This window comes from Microtus oregoni, unplaced genomic scaffold, assembly GCF_018167655.1.
Source record: "Microtus oregoni isolate MIOR12 unplaced genomic scaffold, Mior012 000009F_ref0000495, whole genome shotgun sequence".
Classification (NCBI taxonomy): Eukaryota; Metazoa; Chordata; class Mammalia; order Rodentia; family Cricetidae; genus Microtus; species Microtus oregoni.
In genome coordinates, this window is record NW_024543068.1 from 57,142,078 (window position 1) to 57,160,756 (window position 18,679).

Consider the following 18,679-nt stretch of genomic DNA (forward strand, 5'->3'; position numbering starts at 1 on the left):
AAAGTGTGGTTGTTTTGGTATTTACTAGGTTTTATAGCTATTTACATAACCTTTATCAATGTCCAGCTTTATTTGCACCTAGTCAGGTCTGGGGGTCTAAGAAGGATGTGTGAAGAACAGAAGGCTGGGCTGTTAGCCTTCTCTTTCAGCTACTATGTTGTGAATACACACCTGTTTTATGCTAATGATTTTCTTTATGCTCTGGACTAAGTGCTTGTTTGGAATATTTGATTGTGAAGTTACATAAAGTATAATATAAAAACTAAGTGTAAGTTGTGTGTTTGAGTAGCTTTGCTCCATTACCATGAACAGTTTCCCTACACTGGTCTAAATCACCGAAGTCCTGCCCTTCGGTATTTTACCACTCAAGAGTTTTTCCTTCTGATGTTTAGAAATGGTTGGAGCCACAAAGAAAGCTACTCTATATCCTCCCTGTTTAAATTCCACTCAGGATTCTCCACTGGGGATTTAAAAGGATTAAAGTTTTGTTGACCTAAAACACGGGTGAATATTGTTAACTTATTTATACATATAGTAGAAATTAGTGTCTTTCTAAAGGTAAGAAAGTGCTATACAAGTCCATCTTTACAGAGAAAGTAACATTTCTTGGCAGGATTCATGAAGACCAAAACAATAAGAGAAACAAGAATTATAGTAAATCTATTTATACAAAACCAATGTATTTTATTTAACTCCATACAAAAGTGGGTGGATAAAAACATTAAATAGATGAGTTATTTTGAAGATCACTGCATCAATTTTCATATGTAGTTAGTTTGCTTTGGTCACTGCAGCGCCCTTACAGCCCTTTTTCCGTGTTATAAGCAGGTGCTGTAAACAGCAACCTTTTCGCTTATGTCCTTAAGGAGTGAACGGACCTCTCCTTCCAGTCGTACTAATTCCTGAGCTTTATCTTCTAAGTATTTTTGATTGTCTTCATATTTCCTTTCTAAGGCTGTGGAGATAAAAATAAGGTTAAATATGAATTGTTTATAGCATTTGATCTCAATGCCAGACCACTCAAAACCTAAGCCAAAACTGAATAGATTTTTCACCTTTATAAAGAACAATGAACCAGAAGACAAGACTCACCTTCCAGCAACTGGAGCTTGCTGCTGGCTTGAGCCAAGAGTGTTCTTGCTTCATTTTGGAGCAGCTCAGCTTTCCTCCTGGCATCCGCTGACTCCTCAGTTTTCTGGGCAATTAAACTCTCTACCTTCTTGTACTTCTCATCAAGTTCTCCATCTAGAGCCTGCAGTTCATATTAAGACAGGTGAAATGTAATGTCAGTAGTTAAATCCTGTAGCATTAGATCAAAGACATCTTTGGACAGGCAAACAGTCTGGATTAAGGATCAGCAAAGTACTCAGGCTTCATATTAAGTTGTAAGTTTTAAAAACATTGCAAAGAAAATTTGAAATTGTAAGTCGTCTACTGTGGGGCTTAGCCCTGTTTACTTGGATGAGCACTTACTATGAAAAATGAGCTCAACAAGCCATACAAAAGTACACTGGGCATCAGGAAACCAGAAGGAACAGAAAGGTTTAGGAAAGAAGAGGTCAAGCCTGTAACACATACACATAAAGAGAAGGTGAATAAGGAGGTGGTAGACAGGAGTTTGAGAGGCCAGTCTGGTCAATATAGACTGTCACAAAAAACAATAAAAGTAGAGAATACGGGTTTTTGGAATGATGGGCACAAACAGTAAATTCATTCCTATAGCTTTAAAAAAAATTCAACAGGGATTGCTTAGAGGTTAAGAGCACTGGTGCCCTTCCTGAGTTCAGTTCCCAGCAACTACTTGGTGTTACTAACAACCTCTATAATGAGATCTGGTGCCCTCTTCTGGCCTGCAGGCAAACACGCAGGCAGAACACTGTATCCATAATAAATTTTTTTAAAAAAATCAGTATTTTTCTTTCAATGGTTTATGAGATTATTCGGGAGATTTGTGTATTCAGAACTACAGGTCAATAGAACAACAGGAAAGAGTTGTCTGACACTGGCAAGTAATTTTTCTTAGGGTTTGCCTCTCTTCCCAACTCAGGTGCAGTTAAATTACTTTTCTGTAATACCAAAAAGCTTAAGAACAAGGTTTTTTTTTCTTCCAACAGGAAGAAATCAGAATTAGGTTATGTAGCAGTTTTAACAACCCTGACTCTACTCCCAAGTTTAAAAAGCTGTCTTTGGAGGTAAATTTAGAAATGAAATATATGTGTAAACCAGAAATCTGCTAAATACAGTGCCTTCCAATGAGAAGCAAAAGGTAGTGAATTCAAAATAAGCCTGGCAAGAAGTGAGGTTTGATTTCCTACTGCTCCTTTCTGGAGGGGACTCTTAAGCTTTCCCCATTCTCTCTTTAAATTATTCTCAAGTGGCCAGCTATTCGCTATGTCGTAAAGACCTTTCTCTGTGAGCTACAGAACAGAAATACCAGTCTAGTGTGTATGCTTTGAGAGTACCACTCCAGGTCCCATTAATTCCATTTTCCCTAAGCTTAGAGATCTGAGGGTCTAAGTTTACAAATGGATCCCATAATTCATTATTTCTCATGTATCTCTAAAGACTGCTACTTTAAAATAAGTCATTGGGATATCTGTATCCTATTAATGTCAAGGAAGGCAAAGTGAAAAACTAGTTCTTATTTGTCAACTTAGCTCTGATGTTACAAATATTTACTCACCTTTTTAACATCGTCTGCAGTCTGCTTTACACTATATACTACTTTTTCAATATATTCCGCTTCCCCAGAATTCTGGGCAGCTTTGCGCTTAAGCTCTTCCACATTCCTCTCAAGCTTGCTGATGCGTTGGGAGGCGTTGGTCAGGCTTTCCTCAGAGGCTGCAGTTTCAGATTCAATCTACAGGTGTAATGTTAATCATTACAAGTTAAGGGGAGTTGAGGCTGCTCTGCTGCTTTGCACTAGACCAGAAGCATTGACAGTTTAAAGATAGCTTAGATCAGTGGTTGCGACCAGATATCCTGCATATCATTTATTTACATTACAATACATAACAGCAAAATTACAGCTGTGAAGTAGCAATGAAATAATTTTATGGCTCGGGGTCACCACAACAAAGGGTTGCCGCTTTAGGAAGGTTGAGGACACTGGCTTAGATAAAGTGCCCGGCTTCAGTCACTTCTGTGTCGTATTTCGCTTTTGTTTGCTGATCTATAAGCTACTATTTTTTGTTTTTTTTTCGAGAGGGTTTCTCTGTGTAACATCCCTGGCTGTCTTGGAACTTACTCTCTAAACCAGCCTGGCCTCGAACTCAGAAAGAGCCACCTATCTCTACCTCCTGAGTGCTGGGGTTAAATGCATGTGCCACCACTGCCCAGCTTTAAGCTACGACTGATAAAGAATTTTTTCTTGATGTTAAGAACCACCTTCAGGCAATCTGATGTGTTTAGCTAAAGAACATTCACAATTGAGCAACTTTGAGAAGGGATTTCCAATAAAAATTCCAGATTATTGTGAAAGGAAAATGATAGCTCCCAGTCATTTTTTTTTTTTTTAAGAAATTCCTGTCAGCTTGGTAGTGAAGTGGGAGTTAACTAGTAACTGAAGACACAGAGACTAGGAATACTAGAAACACTGAGTTACCCCAGAAGAAAAGATACCTGGACCACTGGTAAGGGTCTATAATTGATCTCATTGGAAGGATGAACACTGTCTTTTAAAACCTAGAAGCAGCTTAGTATGTTTCACAAAACTTAGTATTACCCACAAAACTAACTGAAAGCAAAATGTTTAACAAAGCTGATGTTGGCAGAGAAACAGGCCACAATTTGCAAATCAAACTCAAGATTCTCAACCTCTAAAATGTACCATTAACTTGAAAAAATGTAAATAATTAAAATTAATTAATAGTTAAAATTTTGAAGCAATAGTGCTTAGTTTCGGACAAACTTTCACTTTGGATAAGGGAAAAATAAAAGGGTTTAATGTGTCTCAGAGCCCTTTTATTTTTTTCCCATACAAGTATTTTCCACTAAGAAATAATTTATATTTATTTTTACAAAATAATCTTTAGTGTTACAAGAATTCTTGTCCTTAAATAACATCATGTGAGTGTTTTCCCCATACAGCTCAGCTCTAAATACCTTACCGATGTCAGCAGGTTTTGGGTTCCCTGGATATCCTCATCAGCTTGTTTGATGGCCGCCTCTGCTGCCATCTGGGCCTTTTCAGCCTCTTCTATCGCGTCCTTCACCATGTCTGCAGTGACTTTGACATCTGTTGCACTTTTGCTGAGCAGAAGAACAACACTGCTTTTTAACATGGAAACATTTTTCTCTTGGGAAAATAGCATTTTCTTTGAAAGCATATCCTCCTGGAAGACCCTTCATTAGTTAAAGTTCTCTTTTATAGCAGGCTAGCTACAGCAGGTGACACCCTACCCACCCACCCAGATTGCCAATGTGTCTTCAGATACCTTGCTCTTTTTGCTTCTTCCAGCAACATCTCAGCTCTGGCAATGTCAGCAGCACTTTGCTGCAAAATAACTTCTACTTGAGAAAGGGTTTCAACTCGTTCCCGAATGTCTTCTGTCAGGTTCTGTAACTGCTGCGGAGTGCTAGGCATTTCCATTTTCAGTACTTCATTAGCAACTGCTTCAATACTGTCCAGATCAGCACTATCCTCTGAAAAGTCAAGACAAAAATCAGGGCTGGTTCACTCAGCTGCAGCACGTCAGTACTTGCAAGGTTGCAAGGATATAATCTTCCCATTTCAGAGACAAGCCCCTCCATGCTTTAGGCTGGAGAGGTCATGGAAGAGGAGGAACCACACAGGTTTTGAAAGACATTTTGGGCTGGGGAGAATGGGCAGAGAGCATTGTGGGTTAACTGTGGCTTCAGGTTATGGAAAATTGAGGCCGGCATTTAAAGATGGGGCTGCAAGGTGACAAAGCTTCACACTTAACATGAGGTTGGTACAATCTGTAAGAGGCAGGACTGAGTTCAAGACTAGCCTGATCTACATAGTGAATAGGGATAGCTAGGACTGCGTTGAGAGTTTAATCTCAAAAACAACAACAACAACAGAAAATAAAAACCATGATATTCCTTACCAGATATCTAAATTTAGGAAATCCTGGAAGGGAGAGTTAGTGCAACAAGAATCAAGGCAGTCTATTTTCAGCAAAACTCTGGAGCTTGATTTTCCTATGTGTTGTTAAGCTTTAATTATATAGGTTAGATCTGTTTTTATTTTTTGACTGTCTAAGAACATAAATATGGACCCCAAAGGAATTAAACAGTGAGGAAAAAAAAAATACATGGTTGAGTTACAGGTTCCACATCATGTTTCCAATTGTCATTGGGAAGCAGTTTTTAGTAGTCATTTCTCTCAACAGGACAGTGTTCCTCGGATCAAATGAACACCAAGTTCCCATTAGTCCGCTTTTAGAGTCACATTTCACTTCCAGTGGCATCTGTGTATGGGCCATGGCTAATTTCTGGAGAGATGCAAGGAAATGCCTAAAGGGTTCTTTCCTCCTAAAAGGGCTAGCAAAGGAGTAGGGAGGGGTCCTCTTCTTCCATCAGCCAGTGTCTTCATGTCAGACTACAATTTGTAATGATGGGGCTATCTCAAGAATGTAGTTGGTAGGAAAGAAAGAAAAGGCAAAGTGAATGAGTCCAGACCCATGAAGTTACACTATTTTTGGACTATTATGTGAGATCATAAATACTCTTCTTGACTAATTCTGATTCAATTATAAGTTTTCTTGCAACCCATTAGTATCCATGTTGATAGCATCTGAACTATAATCAAACTTAAAATTTGGACCAGATTCTAGAGATTTCTTTCTCCACAGAAAACATTGACTGTGAGGTTCTGAATATAGATGACAAAGGCTTGGTGGCATTACAAAAATAACTCCTTCAAGGTCCTAATGATAGAAGTTGTAATTCAGTTTTCAGGGTAAATGTTTTGGCTTCTTGGTAGGCTACTTGGTGTGGCAGTGCTTACAGAACACGTGGGAAGGTTATTTACAACACATACTCTAAGAAAAGGAGGTCTACAGAGTTCAGAGTGCTTACTGCTCATCAAAGTACCAGAGTTGGAGATAACATTCACTTGGGCGGCTTACAAATGCCTGCAATGCCAGTTCTAGGGGATCTGATATCCCCTTCTGGCCTCCATGGGCATCTTTGTACACATATGTACATATATACAATTGTTTCTTAAAATGCTCCCCCCGCCCCCGCCTTTTTAAGGCAGGCTGCATCTCCTGTAGTTTTTTTATGTAGTCAATGGTGATTCTGATGCCTGTTTTTTGCTTCTACCTTTCAGGTACTGGGATTTCAGACATGTACGTACATGCTCAGCTTGAAATGAAGATAATTCTTAACAGGGATATTTTCTGTTACTTTAACTGAAACACAGATAGTAATTGTTGCCTCTCAAACAGAACTTTGTAGGAACAAATAACTGAAAGTCTCATAAAACAGAAACACTCCTTACCAGTCAGGAAGTCTCTGATCTGCTTGATGAGGTTCCTCAGGTCCTCATTGCTCTTGTCCACTTTTTCTTTGGTAGCATTTGTTTTCAACAGGACATCCTGAGCATTCTGCTTAGCTTCCTCTGCTCTCCCTTTTGCTTCAGAGACCTAAGCATGAAGAAGAAGCCGTGCATGAAAGTTTCGTGCTCTATCTAAAGCAGCCCAGAATGTCAAACAGTATAAAAAGTATTGTTGACAAACACAGAAACAAATTCCTATTTTAAATATTTTAAACAAAATATTGTGCTTTTATGTGGACTAAAAGCACTCAATATGCACAGGAATTGAAATTTCTGTTCAGTAGTCTTAGGGCTAGCATTAAAAATGTTTCAAAACTGCTTTTGGCTTCTCTAAAACACTTGGCGATCTAAGAAGGGTACGAGACACTTTAGAACATTGCCCAATTGTGAGGTACAACAATAATACAGTCTCTCAAATTATTAATCTAAAATTTATGCTGCTTTCTCCTAACATACATGTTATTCCCATGAAGAGAAAGTAAATTCTTAGTTGGAGTAAGAACCTCACTGCCACCTTTTTGACCACACAGAAACATCAGCTTTCACAATGGTCAGTGAATTTGGTCAGCATGTGGAACTGTTTTCTTTTCAAATCCTCTCTACAACTGCAAGCCAATAAACAACAAAACCTGAGTCCATTAAATGACTTACCATTTTGGAGAGCTGTTCCACTTCAGCCAGGGCACTCAGAACATCACGGTCAAAATCCATGGCTTTCTGCCAGGCGCTATGGGCCACAGTGACCAGACCACCACATCCAGGCCCCCCACACTTCTTCTCTCCTTCATCAGTTCTGCAGTTGGGTCCTCCACATTCACTTTCAGAACAATCAGCTCCTGGAGGCGTTCCACAGGTCTGCAATAAGCCAAGGGTCAGGCACAGGAGTTCAGGGTAAGTCAGCAACAGAACAGCTGGGTGACCCAGAGAACACAGGTGGACCTCGGCAAGGATACTTAAAAAGTGTTTGCAATGTAGGTGCCAGCCAGTTTGCTTCCATTGAACTTATCTCCATGTCTTCTACTCAAATGCTGAGGGATAGCATATGAGTTCTGCTTTATCAAGTTCTGTCAGTATGAGAGTCAGAACTGAGTTGGACTGGGATGGGAAGGAACTCTGAAACTGGTTAGGCCCAGCACCAAGTACTCTGGTGAATATGGTCTGCTATCTGGTACATAACTTTGACATGTAACTCACATCATCAAGAACAGATGAGATGTAGTGAGAAAAGTTGCTAAAGGACAGACAGTACTGAGGATTTAATGTAGACGGGGAAGCAGGAGTGAACTGACGAAAGTGCTAGAACATTTCAGACGGAAAGGGAGACAGTTTGTATGAACAAAGGTGGATGTCGCTCTTCCACATTCCTTTAGCCACCCCACCCGTCTAGCACTGAGTCCTTTTTCCTCTGCCAGAAAATTAAAGGCCATCACATGGCTATGGCGCACAGATGCAAACAGAAATTCCAAGCATGCTGTATGATAGGAAAGGGCTGTGCAGGAAGAAAGTTATATTTAGCACTTTTATGGAAATTGTACTGAAGAGAGGTAGGGATTACTGCAATGGGAAGCAATTACCAGAATATCTCCAAACAGGAAAGTATTGTTTTAAAGACACAGTGTTTTTAGTAGAGATACTGTGAACTCTTTGGTCCAAATAATTGTAAAATAACTATAATTCCACATATGTTAACAACTAAAACATGGATCTTTCACATATCGGGTTTATAGCCCATAAAACACTTTAGAGTAATTATAGTCTATTTGCTACGGAAGAAAAAAAGTCCTACTCAAGACTTGAACTTAGAGCCTTATGGATGCTGTTTCTAGAAACAGGCTGGCAACCCAGCAGATCTGCTCTGTTTCAGCAAACATGAGCAGGGATAAAAACCAGCATGACTGAGCTTTTCTCTATGAAGGATGAGAAGTGCCTGAGGGACACAAAGATGGAGACCCTTCACAAGAAAATGGCAGTACAGAGCCCACAGAAATCTTTCATAGGATACTGATGACAAGAAGAGTAAGAAAACAAACTGTGTCTTATCAGAAAAGTTTGCACAGACAGGATGCTCATCTAGAAGGCCAGAGCCATTCCTTCACACCTACATACTGCCCACTCTTAAGTTGCCCTCCGTTAAGAAGCTGAATCCCATTAGCAAACTTAGCTGCACCTCACTGCAATTTGTAGAGATTTTTAAATGACTAATTTTTCTCATTAGGATTTGTAAAGAAGGAATCCTGAAAGATGAAGAAAACTAGTATTTTATGTGGAAATGTGGGAAGCTGTGCAGTCTTATGTGTAAGTAATGCTGAAGCTAGGCCTTCTTTTTCTTTTCAACAAAATTGCATTAAGAAATTTGTGTGGTAAAGCATCATGCAATAATGAATTCTAAACTTTGCAGGTATCCATAAAATTGCTGACTATTTCAGACTGCATGTGGGTAGTGGGCAAGAGGGACTATGGCAACTACGGAATGGTTAGTAGAGTTTTTCACCGTCTCCAGTATGTTAGAAGCAGCTCAGCTTGCTAGGTTGTTGTTTTGTAATGGAAAGAACTTGGAAGTGGGTGGTTGGTAGGCATGGGTACCCCAAACCCCATAAATGGGTATCTTCTTTGCAGGCTTTCTACCTGATTCTTAAATTCCTCTGTCTAGGCTGAGAAAAACTAGAAAATAATATTGGTGTGTAAGTAAAACTAGCTCTCAGTTCTCTGGTTCCCTCCCATGAAAAACAATAAGGAAACTGGAGGAAAAAAACTGGCTTGGCTTTCTTTTGGCTTTTTGCCTGATTTTCATTAAGCTCACTACTCATTTTCATATGGCTCCAGAGTTACTTTTTAAAAGCATCTAAGAAATTAATCTGCTTTCTAGGACAGTTCAGACTTTAATCCTTACCAGGTAATATTACTGGAACAAAGGATGTTAGCAAACACTGATGGAAAAACTTGGCAAAGTCTGTCTCTGAACAAGTCTTGATTCTTCCACTTGGATATTGTAGTTCAAAGGAAAACATGCAAGGTTTTTTTTTTTTGTTGTTGTTTGTTTGTTTTGTTTTAGGGCACATTATAAAAAGGGTCCAATCTCAGTAAGAAGCCCCTCAGCTAATACAGACGATGGGGGGTGTCCTGACTCTTGGTGGTCGCACAGAGGAACAGCTAGAGGCAGGAGTAGCTAGGAAGCACTCGCTCTGGCTAACCCACATTGTACCCCAGCACCTTGAGCACTGGAGTCACCTCAGCAGGTTTGCAAATGCAATACTAAAGACAAGGTGGAAGGTTTTTGTTTGTTTTCTCAGTCTCCTGGGAGACCACAGAAAATGAGACCAAATCCCAAGCCTCACCATCTCAGCAGCAGCTGACAGATCTAGACTCTGCAGTTTGCCGGCAAGTTCGTCCAGAAGGCGGGCCTGTTCCTCTTGTTTTTCCTTGAACTGCGACTCTTGCTCCAACATCAAATCTTCTACTCTGTCTCGGGTGAGTGCTGACTGCTCCACTGTGCTGTTGGGATCTGTGGTGGAGGCATTCACCCTCTTTTCTGCCTCGAGAGAGATCTGGAAATACTTGGTGATACTATCCAAGGCACCTAGGGCAAGAAGTGAGATTGCCTACAATTATTCTCCTTGTTCCTGGTTCTTAACCAACCAGGGCCCATATTTGGTATCTTGTGGCCCTGAATTATATTATAAAGCTTTAAGATTCAAGAAAAAAAAATTTAGAAGTAGAAATTCCCTTTAATGAACAGTAAATCTCTTCTGTCCCATTAGTACCTGGTCAAAATATGGAGGATGCCAAACACTGGGGTGAAAATGAGAAACTAAGCTATCATGCACATGCTGTTTCTACACAAAGTCAAACATCTAAATCCCGGTCTTGGGCAGCCTGGAGATAACCAGATGACTGTTTCTTTTTATCTACTTGGGTCTATTAAAATGATTATTATATGCAAAAAAGAACACAATAAATTTTGGCTTTGGGAACCTACGAAAACAAAATGTATAATGCAGAATTGTGTCATTAATGTATTTTTACCTTTGCTCTTTGGCGAGAGTCTTATACAGCCCATGATATTAGTAAGGAAAATAGTTTCAAAAGTTACTTCTTAAGTAAGCAGTAATCTCAAATGTGAAAGGATTTGCAGAATTAACAACTTAATGTTTTTAATATTCACAAGGCTAAGGAAAGGGTAGGGAGTTAAATTGGGAAATGGACCACATTTTAACTCAATGTAGCCTGTGCTACACCTTGCCCCCACGTACTATATTGGAAAGCCAAAAACTTTAAGCCCCATTTTGCCAAAGACTAAAATAACAAAAGATTTAAAATTGTTAGAAAAAAACATTTTTTTAGGAAGTATTAAGAGGGTTATTTATTATCCAAGTTTGAGATTCCTGCACAACAAGTCCTCACCCTGAATATCGGAGTTTTTGATGAATTCTAGCTGCTCAGCCAGTTCTTTCACAGTCTTGTCAAGGCTCTTTGCCTCTACCTGAAGTGCATCTAGCTGTCCAGCTGTGCTATTGCTCTGTGAAGCTGTATCAGATAATTTCATTTCTACTTGACTCATCTTTTCTGTAACATCTTTGGTTAATTTCCTGTAAAAAGAAAAGTAAAAATTGGCCCAAACTGTCAAATCTCACCACATTGGCCACTAGTATAGTTCCTCTCCCTCCATTTTCACCAAATTCCTCTATGTTCTACATTTACTCCTACAAAAGACAATTAGAGCTAACAGCTTGTCACCAAATACTTTGGAGAAAAACACAAGTGAAGAAGCCTCAGCTCCTTGGTGGTAGTGGTGGTGGAGGGTTCCAAGACTCTGATGTAAAATGAGCAAGGGTCAGTGTAGGCTGCCAGCTCTTGATGTTAAGCAGCTACAGGCCCTGTAAGTCACAGACTCAAGACCCAGTGCCGAAGAATGTCTCCCACTCACCTGCCAAAACCCTTTCTTCTGAACCTCACCTCACCTCAGCATTCTCCTTCAAGATGGAATGTGATGAGAGAAAGCCCTGCAACCTATCATGAAGATAGCAGGAGCCACCAGAAGCAGCTTTCCAAATATTCTATGCTCCAAGCAAAGTTGCATCAGAGAAGTCGCTTCTGTCCACAAAACAATACCCTTTTATTTAGAAAAAGCTGAAAAGCAGTGATCATCTCTAGAGAATGAAACACGGACTCGAGACCCATCTCCTCTCCTACTTGTGTATATATGATGTCTGTGTGCACACATACTACAGAGGAATGTTCAAGAAGACATGACCTCTTGGGATTACTGGCTCACCTCAAAGAATCTAATGTCTTCTCAGAAATATGATAGTCACTGTAAAGTTCTGTAAAATCACCCAGCAGCCATCCTGGCAAGTCTTTTCTTATCTACTCTGGATGCTGAGGGAGGATAATCACCTTAGATCAAGAATCTGGGTCCATTAAGCAACAGACTATACAGGCCCTGTCTTGTCTCTTAAAGAAATCAACAACAAAACATATAAGGTGTAAAAATTCTAAAAACAGGCCAATAGAATGGCTCAGCAGTTAAAACTTTACTAGCCTGACAACCTTAGCTCGATCCCCAGGAGCCCCACAGTAGAAGGAGAAAACTAACTACCCACTGGTTGTCTTCTGACCCCAACATGTGCTCCATGGCACAAAGGCTACACACCTACACACACACACACCTACACACACACACACACACACACACACACACGTTAAGAGGAAAAAAGCTAAAACCTTGGGCATTTTTTTTTTAAATGCTACTTAAGAACTGATGAGACGGTCAAGTCAGCAAAGTGCTTGCTGCTAACCCTGACAAATCCAGTTCCACCCCAGAACCCGTGTGGTAGCAAGAGAACTGGCTCCTCCAAATTTTGTCTTCTACATGTGCTCCAAGGCTTGGGTATACCTTGAATTTCCAAATACATAAATAAGTATTTTTTTTAATGCTCCTTAAGCTGAAAGGATACCATGAATGACCCAACACAAAGAACAAGCACTGAAAAAGATTATAGGATTTGTAGAATGATTTTCCTGGTGATAATTTCCCCCAGTGTTTCACTCTTATTAACTGACTGATTCCAAAGGCTTCCACTTCTTTTCAGGTCTCAAAATCTTGCTATTAAAATAAACCTGGCTGAACCATCTCACCTGGCTGGTGAGATGACGGTTCCACGGGTAAAAAGGTACTTACTGCTAAGTCTGATGACCTGGGAAAAGCTGCCCGCTGACCTCCGTAAGTATACCATAGCAGGAACATGTCTACACATGTATAAATAGGCAATAATTTCAAATATACTGATATTTTTGCTGGACTGGGGAACAAACCTAAGGCTTGATGTACTCTCAGTGCTGAGCTATCTCTCCAGCCCAAAGAGTGTACTTATATATTCCTTGTTGCTGTTCTCTGTTTGTTCTCACCATATATCCCAGGCTGGCTTCTAATTTGTGATCTTTCTGATTCAGCTTCCCTAGTGCTGAGATCTAAAGGCCTGTGCCACCACACCCGTCTCCATTTTCCTTTTTGTCCTTCAATTCCTAAGTCTTACTGCTTGCTGTTTTGGGGTTCCTTTTAATAGTAGTTGAAATATTGAGGGCAGGGAAAAGGCTAGGATACAGGGTAGAAACATGGCCCTCAATTGTATCTCCACTCAATTCATATTGCTTTAATTGATAAAAAGAAATAGTATTGCATCAAAGAAATGAATATCAAGAGAAGGCCCAATGACGAGGTTGCTTTTGTGCAGGCATTTCATGGTTACATCAATGGTGCCTTTCATAGGACAGCGGCTGAACAGAAAAATAATTTGGGAATAAGAGTCTTATCTGTGACCATGGGCGTTCCCTAGTATTAGCGATACTTAAAATGACAATTTAGGGTGATAATTTTTCTTTGAGTGTGTTATCATTGCATAGATCAATCATTGTTGGGCAATGGCAAGAGAGAGACTCAGGAATTAACATGCTACCCACATTCACAAGCCTCATACATATCAAAGCCGAGACTCTACGGACCGTCTGCCTCAAATCTAGCTTTGCTGCAACAGACCGAAGTGGAACACTGAACTCACACTTGTTCTACTCACCTTGAACACTGCTGATAAGCAAGGGGCCCAGAGCCTGAGTAACTGAACTAAGAAAACCTAGCAGAAGTACTACCCTGAGAAATCTTGGTTATTCAAAATTTGAAAAACCTTCATGAGTGATTTTCAGCTTATTAGTTACTTACTCTGCTTCCTCAAAGAGATTGCCAATGTTTTTCAGTGGTTCTGCCGCTGGGCTCTGGGCCAGGATGTCTTTTATCTCATTGACTTTCTTCTCCACAGAGTCTACGGTCTCCCGGTATGGACCAATCACACCACTGATTTTCAAAGCTTTGGCTTTCTCCAGGAATTTGTGGGTCCTGTTGGTCAGCTCACCAATGATCACATCCCAGAGAGCAAAGCACTGGTGGCAGGGTGTGCAGTCAGGGAAGACCCCCGAGTACCCTCGGGTGCACTTGTCACAGCGTGGACCCTCAACACCCTCCACACAGACACACTGGCCTGTGGCCTGGTCACACTGTGGGGTCTCAATACCCCTGGGATCACAATCACAGGCTGGAAAGGAAACAGAAATGCTAGTTGACATTAAAAGCATCAGTGACAAAAGTAGGCAATTAAAATCCTCAAACTGTTACAGCCTACAGTGGCTTGACTTAGCATACATGACTCAACCCTGATGACTCTTTCTTAATAAGAGTAATGGTAATTTAAAAATCAACAGATACAGCACAAGCATTATAGACATGTTTTATATATATCACACCATTTAATTTTCACACCATCCCTATGGGCTAGGCAAAATAGTTATCACCATTTCTCTGAAATGGAAACAAGGTAGAAACACTACATGACCTATTTCAAGTCTCACAGCATGGAAAAGACCAAGCCAGGAGTCAACTCTGCGTCTCCGGAGCCCATCTTGGCCTCCATCCCCCTTCTGCATCTCTTTAAGTCTGAGCTCCCACCTCCAACAGCAGAATAGACGATTCAGACTACATCCTGATGTGAGTGAGCCCTTTGCTAGAAGCCTTATCCTAAAGAAATAGCACCTGAATAATTAATCTTACCTGCTCACAAAACAAAGCACTGAGTACCAGGCAGTAACTTGGTCAACAGAAAACTAAAATGAATAAACCTAAAATGAACAATCCCCAGATCACAACTTTCTAAGCACCAGACATTTTGTTTCCCTGCATTTTTTAGGCAATGATTTATCAAACCAGAAGCCGCTTAAGCTGTCAATCACTTTAGGTATGATTCCTATACCATTTGTTCTCTACGTTCCTTAAAAATTAAAGAATCTCATGGTCAGTTTGTGAGGTTATCATCCCTTTGAAGATTAAAAAGAGATTTCAACCAGCTGTGGTAGTACACGCCTTTAATCCCAGCAGGCATAGATATCTGAGTTCCAGGTCAGCCAGGGGAGTTGGATGAGCAGGCAGCATATTAAAGTCACAGGTGTGCAATAGGCCGAACTTTGCTTTAAATCATTTCACTGTGGGTTCTTACAGTGGAATGTGTAGAGACCCAAAAAGACCAGGGAAAGGCCTGGCCAAGCCTACGTCTGTCAGTTTTTCAAGTGAATAGGAAGAGTTCAGATAACACTTCTGTTAAGTTTTAAGAACAAGTTTCCATTTCATTTGGTAATATGCAGCTTTCTCCCAAGCTCCCACCATCTAATAGATCTGTAAAATGGAACACAAGAAGCAAAGTAACCTAGTGTTTTAAAGAAGCCAGGTAGTTTCTGGATGGGCTGGTGACTCAGTGTAGCTGCTACAACAAAACGTGACTATTTAAGGGACTTCAATTTTGAGTAATTAAAGAAAATGGTTAAATTGCAATATCAAAATAGTCTTCAGTAGAAAGGAAGAGACCAACAGAATATATGACTAGTGTCATCAACAGGTCAACAAGAAGACCGGTTTTGCCATCAAGGCTGCATATCCAGTCCTGGAAAGTCTTTGCTGATGGTAAAGTTGGCAACACAGGTCAGGGAACTATCAGCATAAGAGTATTATAGGTAGGGCTGGAGAGATGACTCAGTGGTTAAGGGCACTGACTGCTCTTCCAGAGGACCTGGGTTCAATTCCAGCACCCACACAGCTCGCTGCTGTAACTCCAGTTCCACTCTCACACAGACAGAACACCAATGCATATAAAACAAAAATAAATAAAAAATTTTAAAAAGTGTTATTGGTATTTCTGAGAAGTTCAAAGCCAAGGAACAGAAAGTTAACCTGAGAAATTGCCAGAAATACTACCAAACACACCTGTTAAGTGATGACTATATTGAAAAAGTTGAAATTGCAGACCCTAGTTTCATTAAGATTTTTTGTTTCTGAACAGTTAACTGTTTTCCCCATAAACAGAGTTCAACTATGCCTTTAGAAGTTGGCTGGCACTCTCCCAACACAGCTAGAGATGCACGTGGGCCGCCTCCATTCCTCTATATAGGAAATAATATGTGCTGCCCCTTTGAATTTTCAGACTATGAGACTACCCCATGTAGGATACTGGGGAACCATAGGTGGCATGCTCATTGCTCACAGAGAAGTTTCCAGGTTACCTGAAAGATTTGCCAGTCTGGGTACCTTTGAGGCCCTTTAATAAGAACTACATACTGAGTATGATATTCAGGAGAAGAGCTGAGCTCCAGGGTACTGGAGAGAGAGTGCATTAGGTAAAGTGCTTGGTGTATAAACACAGGGCCTAACTTTGATCCCTAGTACCCACATTAAAACGTCAAGAGTGATGGCTTATAACTCAGCCCTTGGGAGATAGCTCCTAGAGACTGATGGCCAGCTAGCTAAGCCCAGTTGGTGAGCTCCAGGCCAATGAGAAATCCTGTCTCAAAAAACAAGGTGGACAGCCCCTATGGAAAGGCAGAGAAGGTTGTCTTTTTGCACGTGCACACACATATGTGTGCTCTCTCTTGCTCACTCTGTCTCTCTCCAGAGTAAAACATCTAGATATTATAGAAGCTTGGAAACTTACCCGTGATGTCTGCCACAACAAATACAAAGAACTCTATGAAAAACTGGACATCTCTTATCACTTAGATAGAGATAGGGAATCCCTTTATCCAGATAGGATGAATGAAGTAAAGAAATTTGAAGGAGATGATGAATGAAAGATAGACTGTCTCTGGTTAATTAATCATAGCGGGTTCTACCTGTGATACATCTGACCTGGCTGCTAAAAAGAAAGAAGAAAGAAAGAAAGAAAGAAAGAAAGAGAGAGAGAGAGAGAGAAAGAGCGAGCCTATTTGAGGGACAAACAGATATGGTCTTCTAAATGGTAGACAGTAGATGTGTTCACTTCTGGGTAGGATCTGCTATACTGTTCAAATGATTGCTTGGATTAACCCTTAAAATAACTCTATATTGTTTGATCTGGTGTGGTACTAGGGGATGGAACAGTTTAAAACACATTTATGTGAGTTCGTGTACTGCTCAGACCCTTTGGAAGGATTACAGTGGTCTATGGTCTTGACTGTGGCAGGATGTAAACTGCTCAGACATCTGCTGCCTGTGGTTATTTCAAATATGCTGACCTTGCCCATATCCAGTTAACAACTATATCTCCTTTGACAAAATGAGGGCCATAAAGGCAACACAGATGCCTTCACTGGAACTAGATCCATGTCATACCTGTCACTGCTGAAGAACTATCACAAAGTTATTCTTGCATGTTTTCTGTGAGTACGTTTATAGCTGGCAACTACTTTTACAGCATTTTGACAGCTGCTACCACGGGCAGAAAGACTACCATGCTGGGAATGTGCTAAAAGTGAACACGAGGTGGATGTTACTACATGAAGTGGAGCTGCTGTCATGGCTAAGGATTCAATACCTGGGAATAAAACCTGCCCAAAGGATGTAATCTTTACATTTGAACAGCCTGGGTTTTTGTTATTGCTGTTTTAACCAAACTGGCCATTATATGTATGTATATATGTATGTGTGTGTGGTGTGTGTATGTGTATGTATGTATGTATATATGCAAAAAGTGTTAATCATGTGTATTTTAAAAACTAGTAAGGAAAATATCATCAGCAACAATGACAAAAACCTAACTCCATTATTATCTGTGTATATATGCTGTTCTGTTACTAAGGCTGTTATTTTTTTTAATATTTATTTATTTATTTGTTATATATACAATATTCTGCCTGTGTGTATGTCTGCAGGCCAGAAGAGCGCACCAGACCTCATTACAGATGGTTGTAAGCCACCATATGGTTGCCAGGAATTGAACTCAGGACCTTTGGAAGAGCAGGCAATGCTCTTATCCACTGAGCCATCTCTCCAGCCCTGTTTTTTTTTTTTAATCATGATTTCTAAGAGGTAGATCCACAAACAATACTGCACAGACTTAAAAACCACTGAAAACACTAACCAACTTCTCTGACAATGGGAATTCACCTATGTACCTATTTCTTGGACATGTAAGGTTCCTGCTTCCTTATAGCCTCCTCTTTCTGCTCATTGAACAGAATCCACTTTCATTGACTTAACATTAAAGCATCTCACTACCTGGTGAAACCAAACCTTCCCAGAACTCAAGCTAAAATCATTTCTTGAGGGTCCTTCTCATAGGCATGTTGTGACATGATGTCTGTGTTGTCTTCTAGCTAGGATAGTCATTTCCTCTCTTTCAACACCAGCTGCTGGCAGGAGCACCAGACTTGTGGCAAGAGCAAGGACCCTGGGCTCCACAGGCCTGCCTGTGGTCCTGGTTCTGCCCTCATTAGAGGTATGGCTCTGGGCAAGCCACTTAACCTCTGAGCCTGAGATCCATCAGCTATAACAGAGGCTATATTCATCTGCATAGGTTATTTGTTGTATCCACATAATTAAGAAGGGGTGTATACTATGCTTAAAAAGTGCTCAGTACTAAAATAGTTCTTTGAAAATTTATATACCCCATTTTCCCCAAATAGCCCATTAAGAGCCTTCAGGTTAGGCAAGAGCACCTTTTGAGATAAGACCTCATGGAGCCCAGGCTGGCTTTAAACTCATTCTGTAGTGAGGAATGGCTCTGAATTATTTACCTCCCACAAGGGCTAGGATTACAGGTGGACCCTGTCAGGCCTACCTACTCACTTTCCACTGTGCATCTACTA

The 18,679-nt window shown here is 40.4% G+C and overlaps 1 protein-coding gene across 2 annotated transcripts in view; it reads right to left on the reverse strand.

Moving 5' to 3' along the window:
- Positions 1-655: 655 nt before the first annotated feature.
- Positions 656-18,679, reverse strand: part of Lamb1 (laminin subunit beta 1) — a 68,266-nt gene continuing 50,242 nt past the window's right edge. For both annotated transcript variants that reach the window (XM_041658581.1, XM_041658582.1), the window contains exons 24-33: positions 13,740-14,109; positions 10,928-11,112; positions 9,862-10,103; positions 7,178-7,381; positions 6,470-6,614; positions 4,437-4,644; positions 4,110-4,251; positions 2,684-2,860; positions 1,093-1,252; positions 656-955 (exon numbers count right to left, since the gene is read on the reverse strand). In XM_041658581.1, the coding sequence (XP_041514515.1) occupies positions 819-955; positions 1,093-1,252; positions 2,684-2,860; positions 4,110-4,251; positions 4,437-4,644; positions 6,470-6,614; positions 7,178-7,381; positions 9,862-10,103; positions 10,928-11,112; positions 13,740-14,109 (1,970 nt within the window). In that variant the 3' untranslated portion in view covers positions 656-818. The remainder of the gene's footprint in view (positions 956-1,092; positions 1,253-2,683; positions 2,861-4,109; positions 4,252-4,436; positions 4,645-6,469; positions 6,615-7,177; positions 7,382-9,861; positions 10,104-10,927; positions 11,113-13,739; positions 14,110-18,679) is intronic.